The sequence below is a fragment of the Lynx rufus genome, unplaced genomic scaffold (assembly GCF_022079265.1).
Source record: "Lynx rufus isolate CCGP_SWC_20201006 ecotype Redwood Valley unplaced genomic scaffold, mLynRuf1.p SCAF_4, whole genome shotgun sequence".
Lineage (NCBI taxonomy): Eukaryota > Metazoa > Chordata > Mammalia > Carnivora > Felidae > Lynx > Lynx rufus.
The window spans coordinates 82,237,542-82,257,326 of NW_025814856.1; the positions used below are offsets into that span (position 1 = coordinate 82,237,542).

Below are 19,785 nucleotides of genomic sequence, written 5' to 3' on the forward strand. Positions count from 1 at the left end.
CTGCTGAAAGTGTCTTGTTTTGGCTGTCCTTTAAGATACAAAGAAATGGAATACACCCTTAAATAACTTAATACCTTATTAAACAAAAGGAAAACAATAAAGTTTATAATTATAAACAATTAATGCCATGAATTTATGTATTGGAAAGAAATTAATTCTATGATCAACTATTTATTTATTTATTTTTAATATAATTTATTGTCAAATTGGCTTACATATAGCACCCAGTGCTCATCCAAACAAGTGCCCTCCTCAAAGCCCATCACCCATTTTCCCCTCTATGATCAACTTTTTATAGAAGTTCAGAGGAGGAAGAGATTGGGTTTGGGTCTTTACAAGAGGTTGGATTGGTTTGAAGATTTGAAAGATGCATCAAGTTTAAATGGGCAGAGATGGGGTGAAGGGTAAGTAACAGTGAAGCTCTGTTGCCTAGGGTACTGCTTTACATTTGAAACTGATGGTGCCAATACTTTATGCTTCAGATTCCCTTAACATTTGGGATTATGCTACAGTAAGTACTTAAGGGAAAACAATCTCATGGAAAACACCTTTGTAGACATGTCAATCTCAACTCCACAGAATTGGAAAGGGAGAATAATCTTCAGAAGAAAGTGGGGACAGCTAAAGATAGAACACTATTATTACTGCATAATGAAGTCCTACTTATATAAAGATTATATAAGAAGTTTCAAATGTAGGACCACACTTAAAAAAAATTAAAACATCAACAGAATGCAAAACTTCATCTTTGATCATAAAGTTATCATTTTCAAATTTGAGAATAAGTATTTCTCTAAAGAGAAGACACTTGTTTGCCAAGTTTTAGTCCATAGGATTGTTGGCTCAGAAGTAGAAATTAGTATAACTTGCTTTTACTCACACTTGTTCTTTTAAACTTGTGTGGTTTGTTTTTAGGTTTTTTTTGCTTTTAGTATTTTGTTTTGTTTTTTGTTTAGTTTTGTTTTATGTGAGTGCAAATATAGAAACCAAAAAGTAATGTGGTAAGAGATGTGAGTGCAAATATAGAAACCAAAAGTAATGTGGTAAGAGATGGAATTAGCAATGCTTTGGTTGTCTCCCTGTTGAGTTTCGTTATAATTATTTTAAAACATCTAAAATTTGGTTCAAATGAAACAGCATTTTAAACAACTGATGTATCTCAGCCTTTTACCAATGTCATTGTCCTGCCTGAACTCCTATAGCCACTGAACACAAATTTAACTCAAAGCATATGGGTAATACCAGCTTCTTTATGTTTCAAGACTTTTGCAAGTAATAACTCAATGTAATATTTGGCAATAGTGGGCAAAGTATCCCCTTCATGGGCAACTATCATTACTCATTTCTGATCCTATAGAAGTTGCCAATTACTCATTTTTTTAAAGCACTGGTCTCATTGTTCTACCCTCAAAAAGACATGTTTTCAAGTTAGATTTATTTATTTTTCTGATGCTGTAATATTATGATTTATGAGAAACATATTTTGGTCATTTAGATACCAATATATATTTGGTCTTCCTTCAAGGTTCCTGGCTCACAGCTCCCAAAACCCTTGGAATTTCCTGGGCAATAAGGGCAATGGGAACATCTTTTGTCATAATATTTGGTCTCATCCTCAGTTCCTGAAATTAGTTCAGAGACATAAAGATGAAAATAGGTGTCATGTTATTGATAACAAACTCCTTTCCACCACAACTGGGTTTGTGTTAATGAGGTGACTTTTGGAAAGCAGCTTAGCATGGAAGCTGGTTGCTAGGGGAACGAACCAACAACGAGCATGGGGGTGCAAATTTCAGACCCATCCCCTGATTTCTTGGGGAGGGAGAGAGGATGGAGATTAAATCAGTCATCAATGGCCAATGATTTCATCAAGCATGCCTACATAATGAAGTCTCCATAAAATCCTAAAAGGGTTTGGAGAGTTTCTGGGTCAGTGAATGTGTGTAGATTTGGGGAGTGTGCACCTGGAGAGGACATGGAAGCTCCTCACCCTTTCTCCACACCATGTCCTATATATCTCTTCCATATGGCTACTCCTGAGTTATACCCTTTTATAATAAACCAGTGACCTAGTAACCAACATGGTTCTCTGAGTTCTGTGAGCAACTTTAGCAAATTAATCCAATCCAAGAAAGGGGTATGTTGGAACTTCTGATCTATAGCTGGTCAGTCAGAAGCCCAGATGACAACCTGGACTTGCAACTGGGATCTAAAGTGGAGGGCAGTCTAGTGAGCCTGAGCCTTGAACCCGTGGAATCTGATGCTATCTCTGGGTAGACAGTGTCAGAACTGGGTTGCATTGTAGGGCACCCAGCTGCTGTCTAAGAATTGCTTGGTGGTGGGGGTGCCTGGGTGGCTCAGTCGGTTAAGCGTCCAACTTTGGCTCAGGTCATGATCTCTTGGTTTGTGAGTTCGAGCCCCAGCTCTGTGCTGATAGCTCAGAGCCTGGAGCCTGCTTTGGATTCTGTGTCTCCCCATCTCTCGGCCCCTCCCATGCTCACGCTCTCTCTCTCTCTCTCTCAAAAATAAATAAATGTAAAAAAAAAAAAAAGAAAAAAAGAAAAAAAAAGAATTGCTTGGTGGTGGAAACCCACACTCACCCAATTTAAAATTGGGGTCCAGAACAACCTTTAGATGCCTTCTTTGCTTTCTTCCTTATTTCTTCCTAAGAAAGGCAGAAATGGTATTTTTAATCATTTTGGTCGCTGACACCTTTTGAGAGTTTGATGAGTCACAAACCCTCTCCTCAGAAAAATGTATATTAGACACAAAACTGCATGAATTTTCAGGGAATTCATGGACCTCCCTGAAGTTCACTCACATATCCAACAGGGATCTGGGGACTCTGGGTTATGAGCTCCTGCATGGTGGACCTTTGCAGGTTGGCTGGTTAGGATACTCCCTCATCAAAGAAACTGGAAATAAGAGGCAGAGGACTCAAGAACACTAGAGAGTGCCCTCAGTGTTCCTACTCCATGACCATGCAGTTTCCTTACCCATTCACTGTATCTGTTAATCTCTGAACTGGCTGAACCAGAGAGCTATGAGCTACTCAAGCTTTGGGATCCTGAATATTCACATAATTACCCATACCCTCCCTCTCGGTAAGGCAAGATAACTGTGAAATTCATTCAACTTGTGACAGTTCTTTTAACTCCAAATTTGCTCTAGTTTGAAAATTCTACACCAGTAATTACTTCTGCAACTGGCTAATGCTAATCATTGTTATTGCAGGGAGGCAGCAAAGAGAATGTCATCTATAGTTCAGCAGCAGGAATATAACCCTGGTGACCCTCCACTTTGGTTTGGCTATGATTATGAAGGCAAGCCCCTTACAAGACAACATGAGATTCCTCCACCTAAAAATGTAGAATGGACAGTGACAGAGTCAACACACAATAGTCAAGAGGAAGTAGTATGACCTTCAGCCTCAAGCAAGAAGAACAAAAAAATCTAGAACTTGGTAATTTCATTTGATGCAAGTATTTTCACTAGCTGGATCTCAACAGTGTGAACAACCAGCAAATCATCTCCTGATTTTTGTTCCAAATACAAATATTTCTAAATACATTATTAGTTCTTCTAATTGGTTTAATTGTGGTTTTTTTTTTAAAGCCAAATGAAGTATTGCTACACTGTAAATTTTCCACTTAAATTTACCTTAATCAAACTGATAGTTTTGATGAGATTATCAAATCTAAGGTTACAGTCATATAAAACAACCCTGAGAGATGTGATGTTTTTGACAACCATTTAAAAGCTTTTCTTTACAAAAGAAAGCAGAGATAGCCATAGGAGTCAGAGTAGGAGTTTGAGCCAGGGCAATGGCTTTAAGGATCTGTGATGATATATTATAAAAAATATGGGCATACATTCTTAAAGGAAACCAGGCTTTCTTGTTATTTCTAGACATTTAACAATAAGAACTAAATGCCACTTGACCCTGGACCCATGTCAACATTTGACTTAACAGTCAGGGACAAATTAAATAGAAACATGAACTATTTGTGAATAGAAAGGATGTCTCTGCAATGTTTCAGAAAGATCTCTTTTTAATCACATCTGCACTATAGAGGAATTTTAAAATATGCTATGCCAAAAAAGATGCTCTCCCTATTTTATGCTAGGAGATATGGGTTATTAATTGTGTACCTCCTCCTTATTACTAATTTTTAATTTTTCTGAGAGGGAGAGAGTGCATGCCCACAAGTGGGGAAGGGACAGAAGGAGAGGGAAGGAGAGACTCTTAAGCAGGCTCCATGCTCAGTGCAAAGCCCAACGCAGGGCTCCATCTCACAACTGTGAGATCCTCACCTGAGCCGAAATCAAGAGTCGGTTGCCCAACCAACCGAGCCACCACATGCCCACTCCTTATTAGTGTTAATAAGCTTTCATCTATGGATTTTTACCACTCTGGTAAAAGATAATAACTACAGAATTCAAGTGATCACACGGTGGTATATCATTATTTGATATTATGTGACACTCGATAGAGTCCAGGAGCAAGCACAACTCTGTTCTGACTGCCATGAACAAGCTGTGTTGGTAATACTGGATCAGTCTTTTAACCTATTTCCTCTATTACATACCTTTTTTTTCCCCCAGTGTAGAAAATATAGTGTTATATTGGTTTTGGGTGTACAATATAGTGATTCAACAATTCCTTACATTAGTCAGTGCTCATCATGACAAGCATGCTCTTAATTCCCTTCCCCTATTTCACCCATCCCCCCAAGCCACTCGCCCTCTGGTAACCATCAGTTTGTTCTCTCTAGTTAAGAGTCTGTTATGTTCACCTCTTTTATTTTGTTTCTTAAATTTTACATATGAGTGAAATCATGTTGTCTTTTTCTGACTTATTTTGTTTAGCATTATGTTCTCTAGATCTATCTATGTTGTTACAAATGGCAAGATTTCATTCTTTTTATGGCTGAATAATATTCCATTGTATATATCTACCACATCTTTTTTTTAATTCTTTTTAAAGCTCATTTATTTTTGGGAAAGAGAGATGGTGCGATCTGGGGAGAGACAGAGAGAGAGGGAGGGATAGAATCCAAAGCAGGGTCCAGGCTTCAAGCTGTCAGCACAGAGCCTGACACAGGGTTCAAACTCACAAACTTCAAGATCATGATCTGAGCTGAAGTCGGTCGCTTAACTGACTGCGCCACCCAGGCGCCCCTACCACATCTTCTTTATCCATCCATCTATCAATGGACATTTGGGTTGCTTCCATAATTTGGCTATTATAAATAATGCTACAACAAATAAAGGGATGTATATATCCTTTAGAATTAGTGTTTTCATATTCTTTGGGTAGATACCCAGTAGTATGATTACTGGATTGTAGGGTAGTTCTATTTCTAATTTTTTGAGGAACCTCTGCACTGTTTTCCAGTGCCTGCACCAGTTTGTAAGAGAGTTCCCACTAATAGTGCAAGAGAGTTCCTTTTTCTCTATTTCCTCACCACTGCTTGTAGTTTCTTGTGTTTTTGATGTTAGCCATTCTGACAGGTACAAGGTAATATATCTCATTGTGGTTTTGATTTGCTTTTCCCCGATAATGAGTGATGCGGAGCACTTTTCATGTGCCCGTTGGCCACCTAGATGTCTTGTTTGGAGAAGTGTCTGTTCATATCTTCTGTCCATTTTTTAATTGAATTATTTGTGTTTTTTCAGTGTTGTATAAGTTCTTTATGTATTTTGGATACTAACCCTTTATTGGATATGTCATTTACAAATACCTTCTCCCATTTAGTAGGTTGACTTTTAGTTTTGTTGGTTATTTCCTTTGTTGTGCAGAGCTTTTTGTTTTGATGAGGTCCCAATAGTTTTTGTTTTTGTTTCCATTGCCTCAGGAGATATATCTAGAAAGGTGCTGTTATTGCCAATGTCAAGGAAATTACTGCCTGTGCTCTCTTCTAGGATTTTTATGGTTTCAGGTCTCACATTTAGGTCCTTAATCTATTATGAATTTATTTTTGTGTATGGTATAAGAAAGTGGTCCAGTTTCATTCTTTTGCATGCAGCTGTCCAGTTTTCCCAGTACCGTTTGTTGAAGACACTCTTTTTCCCATTTCCCATTGCCTCCTTTGTCAAAGATTGACCATATAATCATGGGTTTATTTCAGGTCTTTCTATTCTGTTCCACTGATCTGTGTCTGTTTTTGTCCCAGTAACATACTGTTTTGATTATATTACAGCTTCATAATATAATTGGAAATCTGGAATTGTGATACTTCCAGTTTTGTTTTTCTTTTTCAAGATTGTTTTAGCTATTCAGGGTCTTTGGTGGTTCCATACAAATTATAGGACTGTTTGTTCTAGTTCTGTGGAAAATGCTGTTGGTTCTTTCTCTCTTAAATTAAGTTAATCACGGTCTCTTTGTACCCCCAAAATCGGAAGCAAGGATAAAACTTAAGGTAAAGAATATGAAAATTATTTTGAAAAGTTTAAAATGGGCTGCACAAAGTATGATTATAATACCTTGTATTACCTAAATGTTTTTAATAATTCTCCCCTTTTTAAGGTTGATTTTGAAAGAGTTTCTGAAATAGGATAGTATCGTTTAGCTTATAGAATGGTTCCTAGAAGTGGACTGCAAGGGAATCAGCTGAGTAGGAAGCTTTCTGAAATGAGCCAAGAGATTTAAGATGACTTAAGAGGGTAATTTTTAAATCTAGAGATTTTTGGCAGCTGCAGAAAAATTTGCTTCTGATCCCTAAGTGTCTGCTCCCTAAGTATTTCAAGCACACAACTGGAGAGACCTATAAAAAAGGCAACTGCTTTTTAAAGGAATAAAACCTGCATGGGGAAGATCAGAATAAGGAGAAAGACACCCTGTTATATTCTCTAGAAACCAAGTAGGGTGTTTGGTATTTAACTGTCAAAGCTCGCTATAAAACTCTTTTGAGTAAGATCTTTTAAACAAAACAGGAGACACATTTGGAAAGACACATTTTATAACCACACAAATGAAAAAAAAAAGGGGGCAGGTGTTAGAAAAAGTGGGCTATAAAGGAGTACCAAGAAGCAGAAGGAACAGGTGGTGAAATCTTCAAGTACTCAGTGCAAAGTACTCAAAATATCCAAAATATTACCTAGGTCTTCAACTCTTAGGCATTTGCCATAGATAGGTGAGTGGTCAAGAGAGCAAAATGTGGCAGCTTTTCCTTTCTGTTTGGACTTAACTATGTGGTTCATATATGCACAATTCCTTTAAGAATTTTAAGTACAGTTTACTGCTTGTTATGCTCATGACCTTTCCAGCTGTTGTTGACTAATTTCATAAACTTTATTTTTAATCATGAAAATATTTATATAATTGCATGAGGGTGAAAAGAGATTATAAAAAATTGCCTCATTGCCTCACAGTTTCCCCTACTTAATAATCTAACACACACACACACACACACCACATCAAACATACTAACATGAGTACTGTCCCAATTTCTTTAATAAATTTTGATTTCATGAAGATTGAACTAAAAGGAGACTTTTTTTTTTTTTTTAAATTTTTTTTTTTTTTTCAACATTTCTTATTCTTTTTTGGGACAGAGAGAGACAGAGCATGAACGGGAGAGGGGCAGAGAGAGAGGGAGACACAGAATCAGAAACAGGCTCCAGGCTCCGAGCCATCAGCCCAGAGCCTGACGCGGGGCTCGAACTCACGGACCGCAAGATCGTGACCTGGCTGAAGTCGGACGCTTAACCGACTGCGCCACCCAGGCGCCCCAAAAGGAGACTTTAAGATATTCCACAAAGTTCACTTTTTGTTTCATAAATATGAAGTTAAAAATAGACAGGACTCTAAACAAATATTAAGAGACTATTATAAGTCATAATATTTTAAAAGGTTTATTATAGGCGCACCTAGGTGGCTCAGTCGTTTAAGTGTCTGACTTCGGCTCAGGTCATGATCTCGCAGTTTGCGAGTTTGAGCCCTGCATCGGGCTCACTACTGTCAGCATGGAACCTGCTTCGGACCCTTTATCCCTCTCTCTTTCTGCCCCTCCCCTGCTTGTGCTGTCTCTCTCAAAATAAATACATGAACTTAAAAAAGAAAGAAAGAAAAGGTTTATTATACACCATTGTTTAAGAGCTGATTTATCCTAACCATAAAAGACATAATCTGAAAGATAGGTCTATTCAGTCTTACGTAAATTAAATGTCCCAGGAGTAGACAGGTAAGCTTGAAAGAAAGAGAATTTATAAAATAACTTTATACAGTACACCATTGTAAAAATAAAAATCAATCTTCAGACAGCAGGCTGTAAAACAGTTGAATGTTTCTCCTCTTCCCAATGCATTGTATCTTAGATTATGCAAAAAGAATTAAGAATCAGTAGCAAATGCATCATTTTTATGATGTATTTTATTGACAGCTTACATTTACATTGATGTCATAAGAAATACTAACATGTTACAAGAGAGCTAAAGTGAAAGAAATGCTTCTTTACAAGATAACTGCCGCCCATGACCTATGCTTTTGTATAATCTTCTCTTCTTGAGTATAAATGGAAATTGTAAATATGATGAGCGAGCACTCCCATGATTATGTTACATCACAGAGCAAAACAAAGATTATTCTGGGAAGGCCTGATCTAATCAAGCAAACCCTTTAAAAGCAGTTTCTCCAGCTGGTTGCAGAAGAGGTCGGATATTCAGTGCACGAGAAGCAAGTGCTGGCTTTAAGATGGAGAGGGCCACATGAGAAGGAATGCAAGTGGCCTCTAGAAGCTTAGAGTGATTACCGATGGACAGCAAGAAAAGAGAGACCTCAGTATAGTCACAAGGAAATGGATTTTGCCAACAATATGAATAAGCTTGAAAGTAGATTTTTTTCCCCCCAGAGGATCTAGATGAGAACTTGAGTCCAGCCTTGTGCACCTTGAGCAGAGAGCCTAGCTATGCAGAGCTCTTGACCTACAGAACTGTGAGCTAGTAAGTAAATGCTATTTTAAGTTGGTTACGTTTATGGTAATTTATTGCAGGGCAACAAAAAATGAATACAATAGCTAAGTACAAATTTTGAAAAGGTCTCCACAAGACAATTCACCAGTATTCATTCTAAATTGTTTTCAACATTTATATGAACTGTGGTATTTGCATTTTTGTAGTCTTAGATCTGCTGATCATTGTTAAAAATTATAAATAAAATTCAAACCATTCTTAGTCCTGCAGTTTCAGGGACTGAAACCAGCTTTGACTTCTAAAATTTATAGTGCCTTTTGGGGCATCGGCCTTAATCCATTTTTCATGTTTGCTTGCTTGATTCATGAGCCCTGAAACACAAAATTGCATAAAGTTATATCTTCATTGACAAGAACAATATCTGACTATGACATAGATCCCAACAACACATCTCTGAAACTGAAAAACACTTTGGAACAGCAAAAATCTTAGTAAAGACAGTGTGAGTCGGGAAAGAGTTGCAGTTACCTGGGCTTATTCCCTCCTTTCATTTTCTCAGAACAACTGAAAGGGAAGCTACTCTTTTTTTATCTGTATTTTTTTGTGTGTGCAGGTTTTAAAAAGAGGTTTATTTAAGTACAATTGATAAAAGACATATGCAATACAGTAAACTTTGGATATGTAAAAATCTGTGGAGCCATCTCTTAAATCAAAATAATGAATACATCTATCACTCGTAAAAGTTGACTTTTGCTCTTCTGTCATCTTCTTGTCCCTTCTCTGTCACCTCCAGACACTCCCCTATGAAACCCCCATCACTGATCTACCCCCCATCACTGGTCTACTTTGTGTCACTATGGATTAGTTGCATTTTCTAAAATTTTAATAAATGGAATCATACAGTATGCATTTTATTCTTTTTTAAAAATCTAGGCTCTTTCACTCAGCATAATCATTTTGAAGTTCATTCACACTGTACTAGGGATGAGGTCATTTCCTGACACGTATGAATGCTCATGGGCACCCTGTGCAGATCCCTCCTCTCTGGAATTCTTTCTTCTGAAATCTAGCAGCCCTGGTCTCCCGAGATGCTCAGCTCAGTCTCCACTTCAGGAGTCTGCTGGGCTCTGTGTTACTGCTCCCTGCCCTCAAAGTCATATGCTGTAGCAGTGATACAGCTCACCTGGTTTATTTCTCATCTCTGTTCTTTTAGTTCTAGGTTTTTTTCTCTTTCAATCAGGGTTATGAAGGTGATATACCTCGTCTAAAGCTCCAGTGCAACTCTGAATTTAAGAGACCAATCAAAACTGTACTGAGGAGGACTGGCTGCCCCACATCAGCACGCCCTGTTCGCGGTTGACCCACCCAGGAGTCAAAGTGGTTGGAAGCCTTTATGGCTGAAAGGAATGCCAGAAAGTGCGTGAGTGCAGCCGCTGGGGCATTTTATTCTGTTTTCCAGATCCTGGGGTCTGGAGGCCGTGACGTATGCTCTGGGGTAGGGACTACCTGTGTGACAAAGGGTTTCTGGATGTCTTCCAACGTTGACAGTTTCTCTTCACAATTCCCAGGAGTGTTTTGGGGCACATCTTTCTGTGAGAGTTTCGAGAAGGAAGGGAGCCGTTGGCTACGCCACTGGGTCAAGTGATTGACACCCGGGTGGGCTATCTGGGCCACCACAGCTTAGGCCCGAGTGGGGACAGGGCTCAACTGGCAATTGAGAGAAGGACTAAATAAATTAGTGTTGAGAGCGTTGGTCATTTTAAAATTAATGACTTTTGGATTCTTCTCTCTGCACATGGTTCAGTTTACTCTCTGTGCGAGTTATGTACATGCTGATTTTCCTAACAGCAGCTCTAACCAAGAAGTGGAAATTATTTGAAGCAAAGCCTGGGTAGTCTTATGGTTGAAGGTTGCTGAGGCCCAGGAAGACTCATTAAGTTACTTGCCCAAGGTCACAGGCTCTTTGTAGTAGCCAGTAGCACAACCTTCAGAATTTCAGTCTCCTCCCCACATGAAGAAATACTACCAACTTAGACCCATGGGGAAACTAGAAGAAATTAAGTGATTAAGATATTAAGCTCCTCCAAATCCTCACCCAATTCTCTGATCTTAGGGCCCTGTTTTATCATGACAAAACATGAAATACTTTAAAATCGTTGGCACCATTTCTTATCTCTGAGTTGTAATTTTATAATGTTCTTTTCCAACGTCAGTGATGAAATGTATTAGTAAATAAGTATCACTGAGCTAGTATTATGAGTTGAGGTCTTATTATCCCCATTGCAACAGAAATCCGCTTGTGACATTTCCATCTCCAAGCCCTGGTAGCAAGATAAAAAACATCTTAATATCGACCTCATACAGAGTTCTGAAGCCATTTAATATGAAAGTAAGCTTTTTAGTGTTTCAAACTACTGTTTATGTTATAAAACCTCAGTCAATTCAGTTAGGATTGATGGGCCTAAGGAGGTGTTAACGTTCATCCCAAATTACCTTAAAATGGTAGGCCTCTAAGGGAGAGGACTTGCTCAAGCCCTCACTCTCGGCCACCTGCCTCCTAAGGAGGAGGAACTGCTATGGATGTGTGAGAACACACTAGACTGTGTTCTAGGTGTCACTGTGCTATGAAAGATTGTACCAGTGAGTTTGGTTCTCCTCTCGTACTTCTCTTGCAAGTTGCCTAAGTGTAAGGGCGATTTCCTATTCTCTCTTCTTTGCCTTCAGGCAGGTATAATATCTACCCATTCTGAACATATACATAAATAGCTCTTTTCAACTCACTTCTATACTCTGGCTTCTAGGTAGTGCTCAACCAAGCCAAATACCAGCCTTAGGGGGCAAAAATCTCTTGCCACCTACCTCTGTGATAACATACCCTTTGGTGCTGACACTTTTTTTTGTGTGAAGCTTTTTAGGCTTAGTTTAGGGAATGTGTATCAGCTGTTTGAGTCAAATCTAACAGAACCCAATAAATAATAATATTGCACTGCCAAAAAAAAAAAAAAAAACCGTACTGAGGAGAGTTGTGAATACACTGTCTCAATTCCTTATATACATTTTCTTTGCTGAATCCAAAAACACCAATCAGGAAACAATTTTTCTTTAGCATAGTTTTTCCCTTGTTAGTACCATATGATATTCCTAGCTGATGAAAAGGTGCTTTACACCATCCAATCTTTGTGTCGAGTGCTTTTCTGATACAAATTCTTCTCTGAATTCTTGCTTCCCCTTTAATCTGAGCCATAATCTTATCTATCAGTGTTTTAGAGTTCATTGCATCTTTCAAGTTCCTCTGGAGTTTTTCCTTCCACTTCTCTTGCTATATTTCTTTTTTATTTTTTTAAATGTTTGTTTGTTTAGTTTTAAGAGAGGGAGAGAGACAGAGCATGAGCAGGGGAGGGGCAGAGAGAGAGGGAGACACAGAATCTGAAGCAGGCTTCAGGCTCTGAGCTGTTAGCACAGAGCCCAAGGTGGGGCTTGAATCCATGAACTGCAAGATCATGACCTGAGCTGAAGTTGGAACGCTTAACTGACTGAGCCACCAGGCACCCCTTAATGTGTGTGTGTGGGGGGGGCAGGGGAGGGAATCCCAAGCAGGCTCCACACTCAGCACACAGTCTGACGCAGGGCTTGGTCCTGGGAACCCATGAGATCATGACCTGAGCTGAAATCAAAGAGTCGGACACTTAACTGACTGAGCCACCCAGGTACCCCTCTCTTGCTAGATTTCAATATCATGACTCTACTTCTCATTAAACTGATTAAAATCTCATTCCATTTGGTAAATCCCTGTGTTAGATGTGTTAAAAAAACAAAACAAAACAAAACAAAACAAAACAAAACAAAACAAAACAAAACACCACAGGCCCAAATGGTGTCTCTTAGACCAAGTTCCCAAACAGATGCTTAATACATAATCTAATTGCAGTTTCAAACTCCCACAGAAACGTAGTCTTCACTGGTCAGTCAGGAATTTTTAGTCAGTGGCAACGAGACTCTGCCACATGGGACCTCTTCATTCCCCAGAGAATGATGAGGTTCTTTGCATGGGAAGACCCCCTTTTCCCCCCCCTAGAAAGGGCCTAGCCTGGAATAATCCTTTTCTTTTGCTAACAACTTTCTTGGTCCTATCCTCCTTCTGGAAAAACCTTCCATTTTGTACAACACCTCGGTGTGCCCCTCTACTTGCTAGGTGAGGTGCTGCCCAAATCATTAATTGTTTAATAAAGCCAATTAGGTCTTCAAATTTACCTGGCTGAATTTTGTTATTTCACAGAAGCTTCTGTTTTTCCTCCAACTTGTCATTAAGGAGTTCAGCTATGTCAATTTTAATGTTCTTCTTTTTGTGCTTGTGCTGCATTTGGTAGGTCAGGATTTTGAGGTACCTGCACGCAATAGGTTTTCTATAATACATAATTTTTTTCCTAGTAATTCAAATAAATATAGAGGAAAGAATTGGAAATCTTGAACATTGGTTGCTCTAAGTTTATTATTTTCTTACACTCTTTGGCATCAATAGTAAATGATAGTAAGGTTTTCCCAAATACCTAAGATCTTTTCCTTAATATGTTATGTGTCACCTCCCCAATTACGCTTTTCTTGCTTATGGAAAGAGAAGCCAATCTACTCATTTTCTTTTGCAACAGTAGAAGAGGCTACTGTCGGGGAGAAAGGCCTTCCTCTGCCTTATGGTCCTTTTAACTGGACTTAGAATCAAACTGACATGAGACATCTACAGGAGAAAATCAAATTTAGTATGTGTGCATATGGAGAATCCCCACACACATGAAATTCCAAAGACAGTGAGGCAACTTGAAGCTTATACGAGCTAAGGAGAGGGGTGGGGCCTGAAGATACAAAGGGGAGAAGCTCATTAGCAGGAAAGTGAAAGGAGATGCTTTGAAAAACAAAAGTTGCCCCATTATGCAGGTAAGTTTCTTAGGTAAAGGGGAGTCTCTGTTAATAGCTCTCTTGCTGGCACAGGCTTTCCTTTCCAAAGTAAATTTATGCAGTTGAGGGAGAGGCAGACAGCTTTTACTGCATCTACTGGGTTTTGATTACTTATAACTTGAAATCATCTTTATGCCAAAGTGGCCTTTCCTGGGGCAGCCTGCCCTTGGCCCTCATACTGCACACAGTGCTACTGCTACTAACAAAATGAACACACAGCAATTTTAGGCTAGAGACAATACTCAAAAAACAAGACAGTTTATATTTATACAATTCCACTTGGGTTGCTTGAAAATAGCTTTCTCTATCTTGCCTATAAGTAATTTATTGAAAGCTTTTCATACTCTGGCCTGAATCTGTGGAGACTCCATTCTAATTTGTAAAGTTTATAAATTCCTTCCTACAAAAATCTTGCAACACACACTGGAACTTGTGGTTGCAGAAAACTTGTTCCTTATTTAATTCCCCTTGCCAATGATAATCAGTGTTTTATTGGCCAAAAAAAGGGAAATGACTACCCTATCCCTATGTAGTTTGGCTTCCATTAACTAAATGGGGGGAAGAGTTTCTTCTAAGGACGTTTTTAAACTACAGTGTTTGCTCTCTAAATCCACCCTGTCCAAATCTACCCAAATATATGAATCTCCAAGTTCTTTTATTTCCCCCCAAATACTTAGTTGAGAAGCATTAGTCATTATTTAACCCAAAATACACCTGATCTAATCAGCACTCTCTGTGGATAAAGATAGGGCTCTAAGTAGTAATTTGCAGAATTTAATTCTCTTGTTTAAAATTAGGCTTAAAAAGCTTCTTCACTAAGGTGAGCTTCTCCCTTCCCCTCCCCTGTTCCTGACCTCCACCTCCCTTTCCCAACCCTAGGACAGACTTTATTTACATTTGATTCAGAAGAATAATTCTGGTGCTGCCTTATTAGCATATTTAACTTCAATGATTCATAGTTGGAAGATTCCCTCTTTTACATTATAAACACTACTGACCACCTATTATGGGAAGCACCATGCTAAAGTATTTACATCTTTATATTCAGAAGATGTACAAAGACATACTAATATGCTCAAAAAGTTTACCAACTGGCTAGGAAAGTAAATCATAAACTTATGAAACAACATGAAAATACTCTGAAATTTTATTATTTTTACTGCATATATTTCACAAATAAAACCTCTAACCATATACAATTCTATAACCAAATATTTCAACGTTGTCAACATTCTACAAGTATTTACAGCCTGCCCTTAACGACAATGCAGCCCCAGGCATCTTAACAAATTATTACCGACAAGAAAGTATTTTTGAACTAGTGTTTAAAAAAAATTGTTTTTAAATGCTTATTTGTTTTTAAGAGAGGGAGAGAGACAGAGCATGACCAGGGAAGGAGCAGAGAAGGAGTGAGACACAGAATCCAAAGCAGGCTTTAGGCTCTGACCTGTCAACACAGAGCCCGATGCAGGCTTGAACCCATGAACCAGGAGATCATGACCTGAGCCAAAGTCAGCTGCTTAACTGACTGAGCCGACTTTGGCTCAGGTCATGATCTGGCCCCATTTTTAAACTAGTTTTAATGGTTTCCATCATTACATTTTCTCTCAATTACCTGGAATAATAACAAAGTCAACAGACCTCTAGACTTCGAGCAAGTAGACAGTTTTGCCCAAGAAGTATTCTCAAAAAGGCTCATTGTTCTTCAAATTTTTTATGTTTAATCCCATCCACTGTATTCTTCATCTCAGACATTGTAGTTTCCATTTCTAGAAATCCAATTTTGGTCTTTTTTACATCTTCCATGTCTTAACTTTATTCTATATTCTAATATGTGGAATGCAGTTTTGATAACTTATTTTCCTTCTCTGTTAATTCTGACATCCATATCTGTTCTGGGTGGGTTTCAACTGACATTCTCTTTATTATGGGTCATGTTTGCTTGCCTTTTTGCATGTCTGTTAATCTTTGCTTGGATGCTAGACATTGTAAATTTTATTTTTTTGGGTGCTAGATGATTTTGTATTCCTATAAATCTTGAGCTTGGTTCAGAGATGCAGTTACTTGGAAACAGTTTAAGCATTTCATCTCTTGCTTTTATGATTTGTTAGGCAGTTCTGGGGAAATGTTCATTCTAGGGATAATTGTTTCTAACAACTACGTGGTCTACCCAGTGCCCCATGAGTTACGATTTTTTCCAGTCTGGCAGGTGGCACAGGCATTATTCCTGGACCAGTGTGAACACAAGGCCGTCTTTCCTCTGGTACTTCGTCCTATGAACTCTCACTGTCTTGGTCTGTGTGGACCCTCATCATGGTCTCCTCAAATCAGAGAGTCTGCTGGGCTCCACAATGGGTTCCTCTCTCTCTCTGTACTACAGACTGGAGACTTTTTCAAGACAGTAAGCAGGGCTCATTTTGTTTGTTTTGCATCTCTCAGTGATCACTTTCTTTCATTGCTTGATGTATAATGTCTTAGAAACTGTTTATTCATTGATTTTTCTTATTTACAAAATTTTATTATTGTTGTTTTAGATAAAAGGATAAAATGAGTCCATTTTACTCCACCTCTTGCCTGGAAGCCTTCATTGTTTCTTTCTTCTCTTTCTCCCTCTCCCCATCTACCCCCCCCCCCATTCCCTTTACTATGCTCTCTAACATCTTATTTTGAAATAATAAAGACTTGCAAGAATCAAGTTGCAAAAATAGTACACAGAGGTCCTATGCACCCATTAACCCAGTTCTCCCAATGATGACCGAACTATAGTGCATTATCAAAACCAAGTAATTGGTTGGCGAAGTACAATTAATTAGACTACAGACCTTACTCAGGTTTCACCATTTTTTGCATGCACTCACTTTTTTACATTTTTGTGTACACTGATATGACATTTTATCACATGTATAGATTTATAAACATCAATATAATCAAGATATAAAACTGTTGTATCACCACAAAATAAGTCTCTTGTGACATCTTTATAGTCTATCCTGTCTCTTCCCTAACCTTTAGCAACCACTTGTCTATTCTCCATTTCTATAATTTTGTCATTCCAAAAATATTATAATAATGGAATCATACAGTGTGTAACATTTTGAGACTGGCTTTTTTCACTCAGCATGCTACCCTCAAGGTCTATCCAAGTTGTGTGTATCAATAAAAATTCCTTTTTATTGTTGAATTGTATTCATTGCACAGACATACTACAATTTGTATAACAATTTACTGATAGATATTTTCATCATTTCCAATTTTGGGGTATCACAAATAAAGCTATACTTTTTGTGTACAGGTTTTTATGTGAACTCTAAGTTTCATTTCTTCAAGACAAATGCCCAGGAGTATAATTGCTGGAACATATGGTAGTTTCATGTTTAGTTTTTTAACAAACTGCCAGACTGAATTTTAGAGTGGATATATCATTTTACACTCTTAACAGCAATGTAAGAGAGATCCAATCTCTCCACATCCTTACCAGCATTTAGTATTAGCAGTATTTTTTATTTTATGTATTCTAAGAGGTAATATCTCATTCTGGTTTTAATTTGCACTTCACTAATGGCTAGTGATACTGAATGTTTTTGTGTTTTTATTTGCCATTGTATATCTTCTATGGTTGCACTGTTTCTTAAATCTTATGCAATCACACTTTCATGGACACAAATCATTTTTCTTCATTACTGGGAAGAGTACATTCAGGGTAAGATTTGACTGTGATTCAGTATTTCTTAAATGACCAAAATAAATACAAATACAAAAACAAACAAAAATCCCCAGGCATTACAAACAGAATTCACATGCTCTAAGACTGGGACCTGCACTTTGATCTCTAGGTTAGGGGTAAGCAAATTATAGCCCATGGGCCAAATCTGGCCTGAGGCCTGTTTTTATGGCCTAAGAGCTAAGAATGACTTTTACATTTTTAAGGGGTTATATTAAAAATAAAAAGACTATGCAACAGAAACCATATGTAGCCTGCAAAGTCTAACATATTTACTATCTAGTCTTACACATAAAGTTTGCATATGAAAAGAAACAAAACCTGGTCTTTTTTTGGTAAACATTAACAAATAAAGTTCATGTCTAATTATCTATGACATTCCCAGAACTTTAACAAAGTTAAAACACATTAAAAGCACAATCTGGGGCACCTGGGTGGCTCAGTCGGTTAGGTGTCCTATTCTTGATCTTGGCTCAGGTCATGATCTCATGGCTTGTGAGTTCGAGCCCAAAGCTGGGCTCTGCACTGATGACATGGAGCCTGCCTGGGATTCTGTCTCTGTGCCCCTCACCTGCTTCTGCTCTCTTTCACTCTCAAAATAAATAAATAAACTTTAAAAGCACAAAAAATCTAAAGGCAGTTTTTCTACATTAACTCCCTGTTAAAAGTATTTTTTAACAATGTTTATTCATTTTTGAGAGAGTCAGAAAGAGAGAGACAGAGAGACAGAGCGTGAGTGGGAGAGAGGGAGGGAGAGAGAGGGAGACCCAGAACTCGAAGCAGGTTCCAGGCTCTGAGCTGTCAGCACAGAGCCCAATGTGGGGCTCAAACCCATGAACCATGCCATCGTGACCTGAACCAAAGTCGGACATTCGCTTAACTGACTGAGCCACCCAGGTGGCCCCCTGTTAAAGTATTTTTAAGCAGACAGCCATAAGTCTATAGCATTCTTCATTCTCTTACTGAATTTCTTCCATGTCATCCTAAAACACATCTACATGACTGATAAATCCATGTGCTATAAGCTTGGAGAAAACTCAAACTTCAGAGTATTCTAAAAAAAAGAATTATTTCTATGAGTCATAATAAAACACTAGATTTTTCCCCCCATTTGGAGGTAAAGCACTGTCTCTAGATCTAAAAGTGGCATTCTGTGGGCTTAGTCCCATTTCAACTTCTTTTCCAACTCATGAATCAGTTTTCCATTATAAATCACAATACCATTCAATGTATAACTCTCTGGCCTGAAAACAAGCTGAGAATTCTATTTTGGCTTGGTGGCCGGATCCCAAATGAATTTATTTTTTATATGCTTTACATTTCTAGTTTTACTAAAATAAAATTAACCCAGTAGTATCACCTTCTATACTAAGCAGATGAGGACACGCACCATTTGGCTGGCAACACGCTTTATCTCTAATACTCTCTGAACATCTAAACTGGGGCTTTTAAGATAGAAAGACTTTGTACCACATGCAGTTTTGGGCTCAGAGAATGTTATTATATACCACAGTGAGGTTTTATATCTAAGTTGATGAACCAAGGCTAAAAGCTAATGGAGAAGTCAATTTCTTACAAGAAATATCTTACCTAAGCCATTCACCACCTGTTGAATTTGCTATATATGGGTAGAGCACAAAACTTGGAACCAAGGATCTTAAAAGGATTAAAAAATGCACTCCAAAGAATACATGCTGCACACAGCTTTTAAAGTAGGTAAATGTTTCAGCCTGAGCTTTCTTTTGACCTCAGAATAGCATCTAATACTTGTAAGTCATTTTAAGAATTGTGAAATGTACAGTTATTAGTGACAGCAACAGCAAGGGAAATCATGAAGCAGGAAATCAAATAAAATTACAAGGCTGACACATCAAACCCTGTGGGAAGCCTGAGCCCTAGGGACTAATTTTTACTGGCATGCTTCTTGCAGAAATCATGCAGAAGTCATGCTACAGATACAATCCAGACCTCTTAGCAGTGAGGGTATTTCTGTTTCTATGCCTCATAGGCTCTGTAAGGAAGGCCCAGATGAGCTGAGCTCAGCTGCCTATAATGACAACTCACATATAAAACTGCTCATTATTTCCAAAACTGGGTTTCAGATTGGCAATCTCCACAAAAAAAGCAATCTGCCCTGATTTTCTAGGCCTCTTAAATTATTCCATCCATCTGATAAATAAGGTCTGTGGCCTTCTGGGCAC

General features: G+C 38.2%; 2 protein-coding genes across 2 annotated transcripts in view; one reads left to right on the forward strand and one right to left on the reverse strand.

Annotated features, from left to right (window-relative positions):
* The window catches only part of FBXL13 (F-box and leucine rich repeat protein 13), a 213,495-nt gene extending 210,074 nt beyond the window's left edge, over positions 1-3,421 (forward strand). Inside the window, exon 21 of the mRNA XM_047095227.1 lies at positions 3,235-3,421. Within this exon, the coding sequence (XP_046951183.1) occupies positions 3,235-3,421 (187 nt within the window). The remainder of the gene's footprint in view (positions 1-3,234) is intronic.
* Positions 3,422-8,179: 4,758 nt separating this feature from the next.
* FAM185A (family with sequence similarity 185 member A) overlaps positions 8,180-19,785 on the reverse strand; it is a 76,480-nt gene continuing 64,874 nt past the window's right edge. Inside the window, exon 8 of the mRNA XM_047097171.1 lies at positions 8,180-9,284. Within this exon, the coding sequence (XP_046953127.1) occupies positions 9,172-9,284 (113 nt within the window). The 3' untranslated portion in view covers positions 8,180-9,171. The remainder of the gene's footprint in view (positions 9,285-19,785) is intronic.